The sequence below is a fragment of the Otolemur garnettii genome, unplaced genomic scaffold (assembly GCF_000181295.1).
Source record: "Otolemur garnettii isolate 467f Iridium unplaced genomic scaffold, OtoGar3 scaffold00147, whole genome shotgun sequence".
NCBI classification, from domain to species: domain Eukaryota; kingdom Metazoa; phylum Chordata; class Mammalia; order Primates; family Galagidae; genus Otolemur; species Otolemur garnettii.
The window spans coordinates 2,019,225-2,038,009 of NW_003852542.1; the positions used below are offsets into that span (position 1 = coordinate 2,019,225).

General features: G+C 41.5%; 2 protein-coding genes across 4 annotated transcripts in view; one reads left to right on the top strand and one right to left on the bottom strand.

Moving 5' to 3' along the window:
* Positions 1-494: 494 nt before the first annotated feature.
* On the bottom strand, positions 495-9,926 carry MRPL35 (mitochondrial ribosomal protein L35). Its single transcript, XM_003799198.2, has 4 exons — positions 9,841-9,926; positions 3,409-3,598; positions 2,788-2,932; positions 495-838 (listed from the first exon to the last, which is right to left on the bottom strand). The coding sequence occupies exons 1-4, from the start codon at positions 9,881-9,883 to the stop codon at positions 650-652; spliced, it is 567 nt and encodes a 188-aa protein (XP_003799246.1). The 5' UTR covers positions 9,884-9,926; the 3' UTR covers positions 495-649.
* Positions 9,927-14,015: 4,089 nt separating this feature from the next.
* The window catches only part of IMMT (inner membrane mitochondrial protein), a 46,651-nt gene continuing 41,881 nt past the window's right edge, over positions 14,016-18,785 (top strand). For all 3 annotated transcript variants that reach the window (XM_003799199.3, XM_023518780.1, XM_012811007.2), the window contains exon 1: positions 14,016-14,854. In XM_003799199.3, the coding sequence (XP_003799247.1) occupies positions 14,810-14,854 (45 nt within the window). In that variant the 5' untranslated portion in view covers positions 14,016-14,809. The remainder of the gene's footprint in view (positions 14,855-18,785) is intronic.

Here is an 18,785-nt window from a genome sequence, read left to right on the forward strand (position 1 = left end):
CCCAGTTGGAGTCCCTTGGCAATTAGAGACTAGAGACAGGAGTTGAGGGTCATGATACAGAAAAGAACCTCAAAGAACAAGCTAAATTTAATATGCGGGGGCAGGAACTGTAAATAAGCAAACGTGGTAAATTAGAAACGGAAGATGAGGGAAAATGGGGTTAACAATGTAAAAATAACTGAGTCATGTGAGCCTGAAGATCCACTTTCTTCCTGGCTTCTACTCTTCCTTAGGCCTAGGGGTGATTTCTGGGTAGGACATAGGTCTATGTCCATAGGTCATATGGTGGACCTGGGTTCCCCGGCACATAGCCTTAAAACAGTGTCACATTGCCTGAGCGAACTTGTAGCTTTAGAGTCTTTTTATGTTTGTCCTCATTTCAGACTCCCTGTTACTAAACCAGCCTCATTGGAACAACTAATTAAACCATTACCCCTTGTTAAAAATGCACAATGTTAAACTTCCCTGACCACATCTGGGACTGTCTGCTCCACTAAGTATAAAAACTTCCATAAGTTTAATGTTGGCACTGTATGTTTACATATTAATTGGTACAATTTACATCAGATTTTATAGTTACTCATTTTTGCAGAGACATCATTATCCAAAGATACATATTCAATAACTGGGAAATTATAAAACTTCTGATCTATACTTTCAGGTTTGTTCGATCATGATACTTCTGATAAGGATCATCAGCATACCAGTTTCGCCTCTTCCAGAAAGATGTTGTCATTTTATCTAAGAGTTTACTCTGGGTTTTATTGCAGAACACAAATTCCCTCAAGCGTCTTTTCCTTGCAGCTTTCTTCTTCCATAATTTTTTCTTATAACCAGCCTGTTAAGATAGTATTACAAACACATTAAAAATATTATGTTACATAGAAAATAACAGATATCTTCACAACTAGCTTATAGTCCCAATGAGATCAGGTCCCAGAACCCAACAAAAGGGACATGGAAAGGAAGGCAAAGAAACCCAACCATTTCATTTTACCTAGAGGAAGATGAGAATCTAGAAATAACTGGTGTGATAACAATGGGGAAAAATATTTTCAATGGTCCAAAATCAATAAAACTCAGAAGTATTCAAACTTTAGTTCATTACTTTAACTCAGTAATGAGACTAATTAAAAGATAGAATCCATAGCTCTACTTCGTTGACTCGTGTGAGAATTTACCACAATGTTGTTTCAATGGAGAAATGTGGTAATAAGAATTCCAATCAACCCATATGTCTACAAATTTAGGACTTTATAAAATAGAGGACAATCCTTCCAACTTTTCAAACAGTGAGGAAATTTTACCATTTTATTTTTACAAGGAATCAAAAGTTGATCTGTAAAGAATTATTTGTTGGCCAGGTGTAGTGGCTCACGCCTGTAATCCTAATACTCTGGGAGGCTGAAGGGGGTGGATTTCTTGAACTCAGGAGTTCCAGACCAGCCTGAGCAAGAGTGAGGCCCCATCTCTACTAAAAATAGAAACAGAAAAAAAAAAAAAAGAGAGAGAGAGAGAGAGATTTGTTTCCAAGCAGTAAAAGGAAATTGGGATATGAATAGTTATTAAAACTCAAAGATGGTTTTGCAAAATAGGGTAGAGGTGGGAACCTGTTTTCTAATCATCAGCTACTCTGTTTCCTTAAAGAAGGATGTGAATGAAAAAGCCCACATTGATGCTCAAGACACAACGTGGGAAAGGACAGAGCAATACTGATTTTCAGAGTCACCGTTAGAGACTGTGATCCCTGGCCAGTCATTAATTAGAGTTCTGAGACTGTTCCTAATACGTACCAACAGATTATAGCTTATAAATTAAAAAAAGTATACATGGGGTGGTGCCTGTGGCTCCAGTGGGTAGGGTGCCGGCTCTATACACTGAGGGTGGCGGGTTCAAACTGCAACAACAAAAAAAAATAGCTGGGCGTTGTGGTGAGCACCTGTAGTCCCAGCTACTCGGGAGGCTGAGGCAAGAGAATTGCCTAAGCCCAGGAGTTGAAGGTTGCTGTAAGCTGTGTGATGCCATGGCACTCTACTAAGGACAATAAAGTGAGGCTCTGTCTCTACAAAAAAAAAAGTATACATGTGATGAATGTTCTGTCATAAAGATTAAACCACCTGAGAACCCAATCCAAAGTAGGCTAAAATGTTCTTCAGTCCCCAAATCTGAGCCATGTGACTAAATCTGTGAAGTCTACTGTGATGAATACGTATGTGCTGAAGTTTGCAGTGCTGCTATAATAGTTGAAGCTTAAAACATAGCTTCCAAAGAGGTTATTAAACTTTTGGAGTTTAAAAGGTTTCTGGTAATCACTAAACGTATGAGACATGTCAGAAGACCTGAGGTGAAATTGTCCTACAGTGAAGATGTTTGCTTTTATGAATATTTTGTTTTATGAATGCTTACATGTTTTGTTTACACGCATTCACTCACATGAAAAGCTGCCTATCAAACTGGTTCTTATACAACACTGTGAGAACTATAGGCAAGATTGAGGAGGTAAGGTGAGGTGGCTCCTGCCTGTAATCCTAGCACTCTGGGAGGCTAAGGAAGGATTGCTTGAGGTCAGGAGTTTAAGACCAGCCTGAGCAAGAGCAAGAGCCTGTTCTTACCAAAATAGAAAAAATATCGGGTGTGGTGCTACATGTCTGTAATCCCAGCTACTCAGTAGGCTGAGGCAGGAAGATCACTTGAGCCCAGCAGTTTGAGGTTGCAGTGACCTATGAAGACTCCACTGCACTCGACCTGGGGCCATGGAGTGAGACGCTCTCTCATGTGAAAACTCACCTTTCTCCTTAGCCAAAGGCCAGAATGAAGTCGAAGAAACCTATAGACGACAGCTTTCACAGTCTTTCTCTTGCCTTTTCGTGTACTGAAGTATGTTACAGTTCTGACTGGCAGCTTCAGGACATTTGGAAACAAGGGGGCCACTCTAAAATATATTTAAAATTTTTTTAACTCAGTAATCAGTCTGATTAAAAGCAGCTCCACTGAAATGAAGCTGATTTTTAACATACAGTATTACTTCAGATGATCCATGACACTAAGATAAATATAAACAGCAACCACTAACTGGCAAGCCTTCTAAAATCTACCCCCTCATCCCTATGAAAGAATTTATCCTATTATATTTTTTACTATATTTAATCACCTGATCTTTTTATCCATCTGTCCACAAGACTTTAAAATCCTTGAGGACTTTACACAACATCAGAAATACACTCTGTTTGGTAGTCCTCTTGTTGGCATGTGGCTATATGCATGTCAATCATATTCTGCCATTCAATGAGGCAAAGTCTACATAGTAAGTCGCAGGGAGGCAACAAATATCTACTTCTAAGATGTCTTTGCAGGATGAATATTTTAGAAAGTTTGTCCAAGCATCATGTTTACTGAAATATACTCTACCTATTAAGGATTGTTGCAGTATGCCCACATGTTAGGTTTCTGGCAGATGAGGTAAGACTGGGAGCACAGGAAACAAGTGGTGTCTGAACATGACTAAAATGACCAGTGGACAGTGTAGAAATAAGAGAGGCATTCCTGGCACAGTTTTGATAGGCTGAAGATGCCAAAATATTCAGGGGCCGTAAGATTCCTGTAAAGATAAGAGCATATATTTACTTAATATATTTGAAAATATACTTCCAGATGATTAAAATTAAATGACTATCAAAGCAACCAAATGTTATATATAATTAACATGTCCTAAACATCAGACTCACCTGTGGAGCTTTCATCACTTTTATTGAAGTACAACCTGTACACTATAAAATTACCCTTTTAATGTCTACAATTCAAAGATTTATTTTATTAGACTCTCATTTTGTCACCCTGGGTAGAGTGCTATTGTGTCATGGCTCACAGCAACCTCAAATTCCTGAGCTCAAGCAATGCTCTTACCTCAGCTTCCCAAGTAGCTGGGACTATAAGCACCCACCACAACACTTGGCTAGATTTTCTGTTTTTAGTAGAGATGAGAGTCTCACTTTTGCTCAGGCTGGTCTCGAACTCCTGAGCTCAAACATTCTGAGTCAGCCTCCCAGAGTGCTAGAATTACAGGCTTGAAGCACCAGGCCCAGCCTACAATTCAGAGATTTTTAGAAAATTTAGGGAGTAGTGCAACCATAATACAATATATTCTGATGAGTCCTAGTTCTATATCCAGTACCAAGGAACAAAATGTGTGTAACATTAACTTCCCTTCTGCTACCCCTCATACACAGCACAATAGTAAATCAGGGACACAAAAGCTTGGACCCTTCCTGGAAAGACAAGACAGTGGCAAAAGAAGATTCATGAAGAAAACAAAAGAGGCACTTGAGTTCCCCTCAAAAATGTAGCAGGTCCTTAGAGGAGGAAGAACACAGGTAGGATGAGCAACATAAGCAAAGACATTGGGTCTGAAATAAATAAGCTGAACCCTGAACAACAAGGCTTTGTTTAAACTGTGTAGATCCACTTATCTGTGGACTTTTGGGGGGGGGCTGGTTTTTGGCCAGGGCTGGGTTTGAACCCACCACCTCCGGCATACGGGGCCAGCACCCTACTCCTTTGAGCCACAGGAGCCACCCCTACATGTAGGTTTTTTTCAATGAAAGTTACACTAAGTGTGCCTGACTCTCCTGCCTCCACTTCTGCCTCCTTCACCTTTACCACCCGACACAGCAATATAAACACCTACTATCTCTTCCTCCTCCTCCTCAGCCTACTCAATGTGAAGACAAAGAGGATGAAGGCCATTATAACAATCCACTTCCACTTAATATATTTTCTCTTCCTTATGATTTTCTTTGTAACCTTTTTTCTCTAACTTTCTTTAACAATACATTCCACAGACCCACTTAGTCAAAAAACAACAAAAAGAATATAGTATGTACATATAATACATAAAATATGTGTTAATTGGCCAGGTGTGGTGGCTCATGCCTATAATCCTAGCACTCTAGGAGGCGAAGGTGGAGTTGAGCTTGAGCTCAGGAGTTTGAGACCAACCTGAGCAAGAGTGAGACCCTGTCTCTACTAAAAATAGAAAAATTAGCCAGGTGTCATGGCAGGCACCTACAGTCCCAGCTACTTGGGAGACTGAAGCAAGAGGATCTCCTGAGCCCAAGAGTTTGAGGTTGCTGTGAGATATGATGATGCCAGGTACTCTACCCTGGCTGACTGAGTGAGACTCTGTCTCAAACAAAACAAAACAAAACAAAACAAAACAAAAGGGTGTTCACTGACTATGTATATTACCAGTAAAGCTTCCACTCAACAGCACGCTGGTAAGTTTTGGCGGAGCCAAGAGTTATACTTGGATATGACTTGTTTGGGGGCTGGTGCACCTAATCCCCCCCATTCCAGCACTACACTTATGGATTGGGGAACCAGACCTGCCACAGATGCTGAGACTGCTTGCCCGACTGTATCAGTGATGCCTGGAAATAGTGGGGAATGAGGTAGGGTAGATCTGAAGGCAGATTTCTGCAAGCCCAGATATGTGAAATGAATGCAGTTGTCTTTATCAGTCCTTCCCGCGATGGCCAGACTGACAGTTCATGGCTGCAAATTAGAATCACTCATGGAGTTCTGACCACACCCTTAAATTCTGAATCTAGTGTGAGGCTCAAGATTGTGCATGTTAAAAAAGTTTCATGGCACTTTGGTGGCTAAGATGGGAGGACTGCTTGAGTCCTAGAACTGGAATGTGGTGATTGCTGCACAACTACCTAACCTCACTAAACAAAATCACTAAATTGTACACATCACGTAAATTCTACTTTAATAAAACTAGATTTTATTTTTTATTTTATTTTTTTTTTGAGACAGAGCCTCAAGCTGTCCCCCTGGGTAGAATGACGTGGCATCACAGCTCACAGCAACCTCTAACTCCCAGGCTCAAGCAAGTCTCCTGCCTCAGCCTCCCAAGTAGCTGGGACCACAGGCACCCGCCACAATGCCTGGCTATTTTTTGGTTGTAGCCATCGTTGTTTTGGCGAGCCCAGGCTGGATTTGAACCCACCACCTTAGGTGTATGTGGCTGGCGCCTTAGCCACTTGAGCCACAGGCGCCAAGCCTAAAACTAGATTTTAAAAAAAGCTCCACCTGAGTCTCATCCTCAGCTAGGACTTGGAAATACTGCCCTATGGTCCACTGCATTGATTTCACCAAAGAAATGAGGGGCAGTGTAGCATAGAAGTGAAGTTTGGGGATTCAAGTCACATTTAGATTCACAGTCTAGCTCTAAAACTTAACTAGCTGTGTAATCATGGGAAAGTAACTTAACCTCTCTGTGCCCCAGATTCCTCAAATTTAAGTGAGGTTAATTACAGAGAGGTAACAAGAATTAAATGAGATAAAACCTGTAAAGTGCTTAAAAGAATGCTTTGCACAATATAATGAATGCTAACAGTAGAGAGTAAAGAAGAGCTAAGGAATAATTATCCCTTGTCCATAATACTTAAGACCAGAAATCTTTCAGATTTGGATTTTTTCAGATTTTGGAATATTTGCATGCATATAATGAGGTATCTTGGGGATGGGACCCAAATTTAAAAATGAAATTAATTTATGTTTCATGTATACCTGACAGCCTACAGGTAATTTTACATAACATTTTAATTTAATTTAATTTTTTTGAAACAGTGTCTTACTTTGTTGGCCAGGCTAGAGTGCAGTGGTATCACCATAGCTCACTGCAACCTCAAACTTCTAGGCTCAAATCCTAGCTCACTGCAACCTCAAACTCCTGAATCTCCTGGCTTAACCTACTCATTAGTTGGGACTACAAGGTGCATGCCAACACACTCCACTTATTTTTGAACTTTGTGTAGAGATACGGTCTTGCTATGTGGCTCAGCTGGTCTCTTAATTCCTGGCCTCAAGCAATCCTTCCGCCTTGGCCTGGGATTATAGATATGAACCACCATACCTGGTCCATGTTTTTAATAATTCTACACATGAAACAAAGTTTTGTTTTGTTTGAGACAGAGTCTCACTCTGTTGCCAGAATGCCATGGCATCATAACTCACAGAAACCTCAAACTCTTGGGCTTGAGCAATCCTCTTGCCTAAGTCTCCCAAGTAGCTGGGACTATAGGTACCCACCACAATGCCTGCCTAATTTTTCTATTTTTAGTAGAGACAAGGTCTTGCTCTTGCCCAGGCTGGTCTCAAACTCCTGAGCTCAAGTAATCCACTCACTTGGCTCCCTTAATAGACTCTGTTTGCAACTTTTTATTTTTAGTATTTAACTTTTAGAGACAAGTTTCACTCTGTCATTCAGGCTAGAGAGCACAATCATAGCTCACTGTAGCCTCAAGATCCTTGGTTCAAAGGAGCTTCTTGCAACTCCTAAATAGTTGGGACTACAGGCACTTGCCACCACATCCAGCCTTTTTTTTTTTTTCCACATCCAGCTTTTGTTCTCAATTTTTATGAAGTTCCTGAAGCTTTATAAAACATGTTTATCAGTCTGCATAAGAAACAACTGGCTTGTTAACATATTTGTGAAAAGATATAATCCACCAAGGCTTGTAATCTCAGTGGCTTCCAGAGGCTGAGACAGCAGGATGCCCACAGCCTGAGTCTGAGGTTGCAGTGAGCTAGGACATCATTGCATTCTGCTCAGGGCATAGGGTGGGACTCTGTCTCAACAACAACAACAAAATAAATAAATAAAAATTCCAAATGGCTGGGTGTGGTGGCTCATGTAATCCTAACACTCTGGGAGACCAAGGCAAGAAGACTGCTTGAGGTCAGAAGTTCAAGATCAGCCTGAGCCAAGAGCAAGACTTCATCTCCACCAAAAAAAATAGAAAAATTAGGCAGATGTTACGGCAGGCACCTGTAATCCCAGCTACTAGGGAGGCTGAGGCAAGAGGATTGCTTGAACCCAGGAGTTTGAGGTTGCTGTGAGCTAGGCTGATGCCAGAGCACTCTAGCCTGGGCAACAAAGTGAGATTGTCTCACCAAATAAAATAAAATAAAACCTCCAGTGATTTCAGTGAAAGAAAAATAGATCAAAACCAACAAGATGAAATCAGGGCTAAACACACTTAAGTTAGAAAAAATGATTACTGAACAAGAAGGGTGAACATGACCTGGAAACAGGTCAAGGGGAAATGACTTAGGGGGCTTTGTGAGTTAGCCTATCAAACCCAACAGTCAAATTTAGTTAACAAACATGCCCAGCCAGGCATGGTGGCACAACTCTGGGTGGCTGACCGGGGTGGACTGCTTGAGTTTGGAACCAGCCTACCATAACATCAATCAATAAGACAAACAACCCAATAGAAAAATGGGCAAAATAAACGGATATTTCATAAAAGAAATTCAAAAGGTCAAATACACATGTGTAAACACAGTAGGCTCGTTACATCAGAGAAACACTAATTTAAACCTCAGTGAGCTACCACTACATAACAACCAGATTGACAAAAAAACGTGTAGGTCTAACAATACCAAGTGCTGCTGAGGATGTGGAGCCTCCACTGCCGGAGTAAGCATATAACTATGGAAAACAGTTAGGCAATTATCAGGCAATACTGAATATATACATACTCTAACCCGGCAATCAACTGGTTTCACACACACACATACACACACCCCCTTCACACACTACTGTACTCATGTACCAAGACATAAGATCAATCAGCTTTGCACATAATTGCCCCCAAATTGGAAATACCCAAATGCTCATCAGTAGAGTGGAGAGTTGTGGAAGAGTCACACAAAATAAATATTATATAGCAATGAAATCACTGCAACTATATGCAAAATGAATAGATCTCACAAAATAAAACAAGCCAGACACTAAAGAACACACATTGTATGATTATATTCACTTAAAGTTCAAAACCAGGCAAAACTATAAACAATATTATTAAGAGATGCACATAGAGATACTAAAACTACCAGAAGAAAAACAGGAAATGTAGCACAGTAATTATAAAAATTAGAACTGTTTATGTTTGGGGACAGTTAAGGAGCTTCTGGTAAATGTAGGTGCTCTATGTCTTGACCTGGGTCAAGACAGGCATCTTGCTTTAGAACTGTTTAACCGTTCATGCATGTTATAGCATAAAATTTTCTTCATTATGCATATCACACACACACAAATACCCCACCTATAAAAGATCTTTTCTAACACGAAAATTTACATCCATGCTTTCTTTTCTTCTTTATCTTGTTATTTCCAGTTATTTCCTCGCAAAATTTTATCCTCATTTACTTTGTGTGAAAGTACCTTCCTCATTATCCTATTGTATTCGAATGATTCTAGCTTTTTCCAACAGGTCAAGAAATCCTTATGCCAGTCCTAGTGCCAGAGGTTGTAAATCAGCCAGTCCATGATAGCTACACACGTTGAGTCTCAAACTTCACGCTATGTGTCAGGCCCTAAACAAGACGTTTTACGCTAGTAAACTCTCCTAATGCCTAGTTAAGTGGTATTATTCCCCACCTACAACTGTAGACACGAAAGTTGAGAGGCATTAAATAACTCTCAAGGTCAAAGGTCGTGAATGCCGGGTCCTAGCCTCTAAATTAGAAAGTCACGAGGGATTTTTCCGGTCTCCTTTGCCCTCCTCTGCCCCAATCTTGGGTTTCTTTTCTAGGGAAGGAGAAGCCGGTATGAAAGAGGGTAAACGTGTGATACCCAGGCGCACGCGGGTATGAATGGGGACCCAGGTGCGGATCGCCGGTCGCACTGTCCCACAGAAAATCTGGAGCAACCCTCTGGCCTTAAATAACAACTTTTCCCCTCCTGTTAATCTCTAGTTTAAATATTCTATCGTGTGCCACTTTCCCTTTCTGCAAAAATGTAAACGGAGCGTTCTGCTCACCACTTACCTGAAGCCGCTCTCACAGCACGAAGAAAAACGGAGGGAGCCATCTTGATCCCGCGCCTACGGCGGCCGCATTGGGTTAAAACACACCCGAGCGAGGGTGAATAAAGGAAAAATATCAGGGGCGGAGTCAAGGGAGGGGAAAAGAACAAAGGAGCGGTTAACTCAACTTTTATTGGATGTACGGTATACCATCGGCCAGGTTCCGTCCTTTGCTGCTCCGAAACAATTGCCTATAGAAGAGTACCTAGGACATAGTCAGATTCGCCCCAATTTTTTTGCGCATGTAATTGAAAGATTTAAAGTACACAACATACCTGAAACAGTTTCTTTTTATTCTTTTTATTAATTTGAGAAAATAATATTTGTTAACCTACTCAGACTGGAAGACATAATAATTTAATGAAAAAAATAGTAATATCAGAAATCATTTTGGAAAAAGATTGCATGCCAACTATAATCAAATGAATGTAACAATTCTAAGGACATCACACACACACACACACATATACTAGGGGAGCCAAAAAATGTACACGCATTTTAAGAGATATTACCTTTGTATTACTATTCAAAGTTGAACTGAATTACAGTAGCAGTATGTAATATGACGTCTGTGTAAAAGATGGCAAGATGGCGTTAATCAAATGAATGCTAGCATTACCAGGCATGAAAAGGATAGCTTTTTCTTTTAAAACGTGGATACATTTTTTTGTTGTTGTTGTTGAGACAGAGCCTCAAGCTGTCCCCATGGGTAGAGTGCCGTGGCATTATAGCTCACAGCAACCTCCAACTCCTGGGCTCAAGCGAGTCTCCTGCCTCAGCCTCCCAAGTAGCTGGGACCACAGGCGCCCGCCACAACGCCCGGCTATTTTTTTTTGGTTGCAGCCGTCATTGTTGTTTGGCGGGCCCGGGCTGGGGATTCGAACCTGCCACCTTAGGTGTATATGGCTGGCGCCTTAGCCGGTTGAGCTACAGGCTCCGAGGCGGATACATTTTTTTTTTGGCACGCTCTGGATATTTTTAAAAATCAACAACACTGTCATTTGGTAGGCAGAACAGCATCTCAACTCTCCCGGAACAATTCTACATTCCTTATTTTATTCTTGACACTTAGTCATAATACATATTCCTTCTGATGTTCATTCCAACAGGAAAAAAACCCCACAAAACAAAACTGTCTGTTCTATCCCATTGTCTAAGATCTCTGTAGGGAAAATCCAGAGAAATTCTATGGATATACAATATACATATTACTTACTGGTTGGAATGGCTTAAGAGTCAAACACCTTGTCTCAAGGAGTTCATATGTATTAAGGAGACAAGTATAGAATAAAAAGACAAGGCAGATAAATGATTCACTGGACCAGTAACAAAAAAAGAGAGGAGGCTCTGGTTGGAGGGATCAGAGGTAGATTATAAGATGGATCTTAAGTAATGGGGAAGATTTTAACAAAGGCAAGAGCATTTTAGGCAGTTAAGAACACCAAGAGCTAAGGTGAAAGAGAGGAAGCCAAGACAGAAAGACATGGGATTTTTTTAGACCCAAGGTTTTTAAAGGTTTAGGCCTCAGATCCCACTTACACTGTTAATAATTATTGAAGATCTGGGCAGTACCTGTGGCCCAGTGTGTAGGGCACCGGCCCCATATACCAAGGGTGGCAAGTTCAAACCTGACCCTGGCCAAACTGCAACAATAAAATAGCTGGGCGTTGTGGTGGGCACCTGTAGTCTCAGCTACCCAGGAGGCTGAAGCAAGAGAATCACCTAGGCCCAGGAGTTAGAGGTTGCTATGAGCTGTGTGACACCATGGCACTCTACCGAAGGTTATAAAGTGAGACTCTACAAAAAAAAAAAAAAAAATTATCGAGGATCCCAAAGAGCTTTTACTTATATTGGTATTTACTGTACGGGAAATTAAAATTGTGTAAAAAGTTATTGTATCCATTTCCTATTGTTGCTATAACAAATTACCCCAAATTTAGTGTCTTAAATGACACAAATTTTACAGTTCTGTAGATCAGAAGCCCAAAGTGGGTTTTGAGGGCTATAATCAGGGTACGTAATAGTAGTGTTCCTTCTAGGATTCTCTAGGGGAGAATCCTTTTCCTTCCATTTTCCAGTTTCTAGAAGTTCACTGCATTCCTTGGCTCATAGCCTTCTTATTTCTTCAGACTACAAATTGCATCGCTGTGACCTCTGCTTCTGTCTATTGGCTCATCTCCTTACTGTCCTTTTTGCCTTCCTTTTTTACTCATGTGATTACACTGGGCTCACACAAATAATACAGAAAAGTCTCTTCACCTTGAGAGATTAACTTAATCATATGTACAAAGTCCTTCTTGGCATATAACACATTCAAAGGTTTCAGAAATTAGGAGAATATGGACATTTTCCAGGGATCATTATTCTGCCTACCACATATTGTTTAAAAGTAACAATTATAAACCCATTACATGTTAACATAAATATTTCAGTGAAAAATATCCCAAAAACAAACAAGCAAAAAAGAGTGGCATTATTTTGCCTTTTTGCAAATCTTTTTAAGGTTCAGCATTTAAAAAACCTTGATTCTGAAATTTCCTTCTGCATTCAGTTTCTTGCAATATCATATGTCAGGTAGCCTCTGGTGAATTTTACCATATAATTATGAGATAATGAAAGAAAAAAGACAAATACTATCTTAATGTTATTATGAAAGTAGTTCACTTTAAGGACCCTCCCTGAAAGGCTTCAGGTTCCCCATGTGGTCTCTGGATCATACTTTAAGAAACTATGATGGTCATACATCAGTTTCTGAGATATAGGGTATAGAAGCAGGTTATGAGCTTTTAACACTATTGTTGCCATCTTGACCTCCCACCTATGGCAGTGGCTACTTTCAGTCCCAAAACATTCACATGTATGTGCTGGAAGGGTATATTGCTATTTCTTTGAAGTAGCAGTGGGAGTCACTGCATGTTTCTGAACAGGGGAGTGATGTGATTTAAATTTCTGAGTTACTTTAGAAAAGTCCTGATAATATTTTAAACTAAAAATATTCATAACTCACCTACATAATCACACATAACTATAGTCCATAAAGTAGAAGGGAAGAGGGGAGAGAGAGGGGTGGGGAGAGGGGATCTGGGAGAAGGGACGGTATATGGGGGGACATCACCTAATGGGCATGATGCAATGGTACATTTAAAAACTATTAAGAAATGAGTATAATTGTGATGGATGTGTTACTTTGTTCAATGTAAACATTTCACATTATAAAACGAAGCAGTACCCTGAATGCCATAAATGCATCAATGTACAAAGTTATAATTTAATAAAAAATAATTATAAAAAAGATTTAATATAAGTTAAAAAATATTCATAACCTGCATGTAAAGGGTGAGGATTAAAGACTTGGTTAAATAAGGAATTAGAAAAGTATAGAAACCAATTTGGAAGTTTGAAGTTCAACTTTTTTTGAGACAGGGCCAGATTCTGTCACCTGGGCTAGTTTGCAGTGGTGTCATCATAGCTCACTGCAACCTCAACTCCTGGGCTCAAGGAATCCTCCTGCCTACGATTACAGGCATAAGCCACCATGTACCACCAAGATTTGAGATCTTAAAGCTGGAGAGGCTGCTCACGATGTTCAGGCCCAAGGCCTATAACACACAAGGTTAGAGCAGAATGAAAGTATTCATTGGTGTTTACAGGTTCAAGGCCAACAATGTTAAAACAGTCATCATTCTAGCATCACCCAGCATGACAACACTGAGCAGGGATGAGGGCAGGTAGATGGAAAGGTAGACAATTCAATTGCTAAAATTACTGAAAAATATGGGAGGCCAGGTGTGATTTCTCCTGCCTGTAATCCCAATACTTTAGGAGGCCGAGGCAGGAGGATCACTTGAGCCCAAAGTTTGAGTTGCAGTGAGCTATGATGACACCACTGCATACTAGTCCAAGCAACAGAGTGACACCCTGTCTCAACAAATATATAAATGAGGAGATTGCTCTGGAGGATAAATGATAGAGATATGAAATAGAATTTAATGCATCACTACAGTACCCTGAAAAGCACAGAATATACACAAACATAAGTAATTATTTGATTTTTAGATAATTGGAGTACACATGGATTAACTCCATGTCCAATATTTAACCTGTTTTTTTTTTTTTTTTTTTTTTACGATAGCCTAAGTCAGCGGGGTCGCGACCACTTTTTAACAATGAAAATACATTGTGGCATTAGGAAGGCTGAGAACCACTGGACCAAGTGGAATACTTTGAACGTGTTTCTGCATTGATTTGTCTTCCAGCTCATCCCACAAATCTCAGCCAAAATTATCTTTGAAAAATAAAAACCTGGCGGAAAAAGCAGCGTGGTTTAATTTGGAGAAAGCTGTGGAGCCCAAAGTATCCAGTTCCTATCCCTGCTCTCACACTTGACAGGTTCCGCACATCGGTCCCTCCAGCTGGATGATTCCCTGAAGGGCTGAGCAATGAAACAAACGCGCAAACTGAGATAACTCCATTGTTTACGTAACTTTGGCCAAATCGATTCCTTCCTACGAAATAACCAGCTCACATAGATGGCTAATATGCTTTTCACGCTTTAATTTTCCGAAGAGTCACAGTTATTTATTCTTTTTTTCGCTTCAGAACGTCAAACTACCTCCTCCCAATCCTGTTCACCTAGTAACCTCGGCTAAAGGCAACCAACAGGCATCCAGGGCGCGACCCGGAAGGAGAATCCGCCCTTCCCACCGCCTTCTTACGAATCGTCTGGAGTTTGCGTTTCCGCCGCCAAGGCCTCGCGTAGAGGAGAAAGAAAAGGGGTTGCGCGTGCGCAGTGGAGCTGGCTGTCCTTCCGGCGCGCCCGGCGCGGAAAGGCGGCCCGAACGTAGGCACGCACACACGCACGCACGCCTTCTTTTACTCGCGCCGCCGCAACAGCTCCCGCGTATTCCAGCAGTGCCGTCCAGTTGACCGAGATGTTGCGGGCTTGTCAATTGTCCAGCGTGACCGCCGCCGCCCAGGTGAGTGCAGGCACTCCGGGAGAAAGCCGACTTGGGACAGTCAATGGAAAATGGGGGAGGCTTTGCCACTGCTTAGGCCCCAGGACAAAGGCGTGGCTCGGGAGCTCCTTCATCACAAGAGGCCCGCGTTGGCCGGTGAGAGAGTTTGCCCGACTGGGATGACTTGAGGATTATTACTGCAGCAGGGCAGGGTACGGAGTGGTAGCTGGGAGGCGCGGCTTCTAGGACCTGTCATCCAATCAGTACTGCGCTGCCCCATTCAAGGACCAATCCTGGCTGCTGGCGTCTGAGTCGCCGGTTGGGCGCGAGATAGGTTTCCAGTGGTGAAGGTCGAGCGGGGAGAACTACAGTTCCCAGCAGGACATGCGTAGTCGTGGCTTGTTGCATCTTTAATAAGGCGGTTCCTGGACAGCTAGAGAGTCCTGGTTTTAGGGGTCAAGGTTGTTATTTATTCGGGAAGGCCTGTGTTTCTTTCCATACCTGAGAACATCTCTGGGCTATTCTTAGTCTAAACAGAAACAAAGAATTTTCGTTTATGGAGCTCAAATTCCTCGTACTTAAGGAAAGACAGGAGTCATGACCTTGGGTCTCATTTCTGAGATTAGGTTGGGGATCTGTTTCTGTGGGCATTAGGACAACTTTGGCGGACATTCAGGGGGCTTTGGCGCCGCGCTTATTTAAGTTTCAAATAATTGTCAGAATAACTTTCTAGAGGGTGATTGGTGGGGGTCACCTCTATGGTTTATCTTACAAGAGTACAAGTGAATCTTTCTAAAATCAGAGTATGAATGAATTAACTTAATGACTAAGAGAATGGCATGAAGGTTGTGTTAACCAGTTTGATGAGAGTATTTCAAAATGTATATGAAAACAGCACACTGTACCCCATGATTGCATTAATGTACATAGTTATGCTATAAGAAATAAAAAAAAAACTTTCTAAAATTGAAAATAAACCTATTACCATTGCTCACGATTTTCACAAAATTGATATTCTGGCAAAATGTGTACTGTAAAACAGGTACTGTGACTTAAGCAATAATTGAACAGAATTCCTAGGCATAGTGTACAGATCATAAAAGTCAAGCTTGGGTTCAAGTTTGCATCTCCTTATTTCTAGAGAAGGAGAAGCAGCGTCTTTTAGAGGAAAGTGGGACCTGTATTAGTTTTCTATTGCTATTTAGCAAAACCCACAAATTTAGCAGCATAAAATAACTCCCATTGATTATCTTAGAGTTTCTGTCAGAAGTCTGAGCATGAATGATCTGGGTTTTCTGCTCACGGTTACACAAGGCTCAGAGTTATTATTTATGCTGTGGTTGCCTTTGGAGATCAGGGTTCTTTTCAAAGCTCATGTAGTTTGTTGGCAGAATTCAGTCCTTTGCAGCTATAGGGCTGAATCTCCTGTTTTCTTGCTAGCTCTTTCTAGCCAATGCCCTCAGCTTCTACAGGCTGCCTGCACTTCCTTCCCACAAAGGGCCATTCATGACATCGATGTTCTGGGTTTTTCAGGTTACCTGGAGCTTGTCTCTGACTTCAAAATCTCTCTTACTTCCCTGGCTTTGATCTGTAGACCCATATTTAAAAGACTTACATGATTAGCCCAGGCCCACTTGGATGACCTCCTTTGCAGTTAGTTCCGAGTCAACATTTTGGGATCCCAATTAGGAAATAAGAAGAAAACTAATTAAAACTTTGTAATAAAATATGAACTTTTTTTTTTTTTTTCAGTTTTTGGCCAGGGCTGTGTTTCAACCCACTACTTCTGGCATTTGGGGCCAGCACCCTACTCCTTTGAGCCACAGGCGCCAAGCCTCTGTCATGTAAAATTCGTTGATTTATTCTTACTATTTCCTCAATTATTTTTCTTTTTTAGAGACAGAGTCTCACCTTGTCGCCCTTGGTAGAGTGCTGTGGCGTCACAACTCACAATACCTCCAGCTCTTGGGCTCAGGCAATTGCCCTGCTTCAGCCTCCCGAGTAGCTGGGACCACAGGCACCCGCCACAACTCCCAGCTATTTTTTTGTTGCAGTTTGGCCAGGGCTGGGCCCGAACCCACCACCCTCGGCATGTGGGGTTGGTGCCCCACTCACTGAGCCACAGGCGCCACTCCTCAATTATTCTGTACTAGCATTTGATATTATTGTTTTGTGAAACAATCCGTACTTTTGGCTTTTCTCATATAATATCTTGGGTCCCATTTTGCCCTCCATCTTTTCTCTTGTTTTCCATTACTGAATCTGCTTCTTTCTTGTGTAAGATATATCCCTTCCAAAAGTCTATTTTATGTTTTAGAGACAGAATTTCACATTGTTGCCCATGCTGAATTGCAGTGGCATATCATAGATTGCTGCAGCCTTGAACTCATGGGATCACCTCCAACTCCAGAATAGCTAGGACTACAGAAGTGAGTAATCATGGTTGGCTAATCTTTTTATTTTTTGTAGAGATGGAGTCCTTTTATGTTGCCCAGGCTGGTTTTGAACTCCTGAGTTCAAGCAGTCCTCTCATCTAGGCCTTCCAAAGTGCTGAAATTACAAGCGTGAGTCACTGCACCTGAAAATCTTGTTTGATTTCATCAACTTTTACAGAATATTCCACCTAGCAATATCCTTTCTACTTCATCAAATCCCATCTTTTTTTTTCTTTTCTTTTCTTCTGTTTTTTTTTGAGACATGGTTTTAGTATGTTGCCCTCGGTAGAGTGCTATGACATCACAGCTCACAGCAACCTCAAACTCTTGGACTTAAGCAGTTCTCTTGCCTTGGCCTGCTAAATAGCTGGGACTACAGGCAGCTGCCACAATGCCTGGCTGTTGTTTTGTTGTTGTTGCTGCAGTTGTCATCGTCATTTAGCTGGCCCAGGCCAAGTTCAGACCCACCAGCCCTGGTGTATGTGGCTGGTGCCCTACCCATTGAGCTACGGGCACCACCTTTTTGGGAGGGGCAGTTTATGTCACCCTCGGTAGCGTGCTATGGTGTCACAGCTCACAGCAACCTCAAACTCTTGCCCTTAAACTATTCTCTTGCCTCAGCTTCTTCCCAAGCAGCTAAAACCACAGGTGCCCACCACAGGTGCCCACCATAAAGCCCAGCTATTTTTGTTGTTGTTATTGTTTAGCACACCAGGCCCAGTTTGAACTTGCTAGTCCTGGTGCATGGGGCTGGTGCCCTAACTGCTGAGCTATGGACACAGAGCCCAAATCCCATCTTCTTAAATTTTTTCTTGCTTTTATCATTTCTCTCCTAGACTCTTTACATAGTGGTTAGTAAAGGCTTTTTAGAAAGCTAATATATCATGTCATGTCTTTCAGTGTCAAACCATCACATTGAAAATAAAATTTACAGGCCCTTGATGATTTGGTTCTTGCTGTATCTCATTTTTCTGACTGCCTCATTCTGTTTTTCAGGTAATCTGCAGCACATACCTCACTGCCTTTTCACTTGGTGTTTCTTTTGCCTGAACTATTCTAACACATCTTTGCCTTTTTTTTGGCCGGGGCTGTTTGAACCGGCCACCTCTAGCATATGGGGCCGGCGCCCCACTCCTTTGAGCCACAGGCACAGCCCCTAACATAATACTACCTTTTTTTCAGACTGTCCTTCCTTACCTAAAATAGACTTCTACCCACTCTCTCCTTTATTACATAACTCTATCTTTACCCTTACCCTAATTTGTTTTACTTTGTAGCTCTTACTCCAGTGTCTGGCAGTGGATACTAGCTGGAAGTTGACACCTCATGTGTGCTTGGGGTTTCCTCACAGTTTGGTGGCTAGGTTCCAAGATCAAATGTGAATGAGAAACAGAGCTAGGAAGCAGTTGTATCCTTTTTATCTCCTAGTGTTAGACTTAAGTCACAGAGCATCACTTTCACTGCCCTTTATTGGTAAATTAGTAACAAAGACCTGCTCTTCTTTTTTTTTTTTTTTT

Coding starts and splice junctions, on each gene's coding strand:
- MRPL35 (XM_003799198.2), bottom strand. CDS start 9,883: ATGGCTCCCTCCGTTTTTCTTCGTGCTGTGAGAGCGGCTTCAG. Junction 3,599..9,840: donor TGCTGTGAGAGCGGCTTCAG/GTAAGTGGTGAG, acceptor TTATCTTTACAG/GAATCTTACGGCCCCTGAAT. Junction 839..2,787: donor GCCTTTGGCTAAGGAGAAAG/GTGAGTTTTCAC, acceptor CTATCTTAACAG/GCTGGTTATAAGAAAAAATT.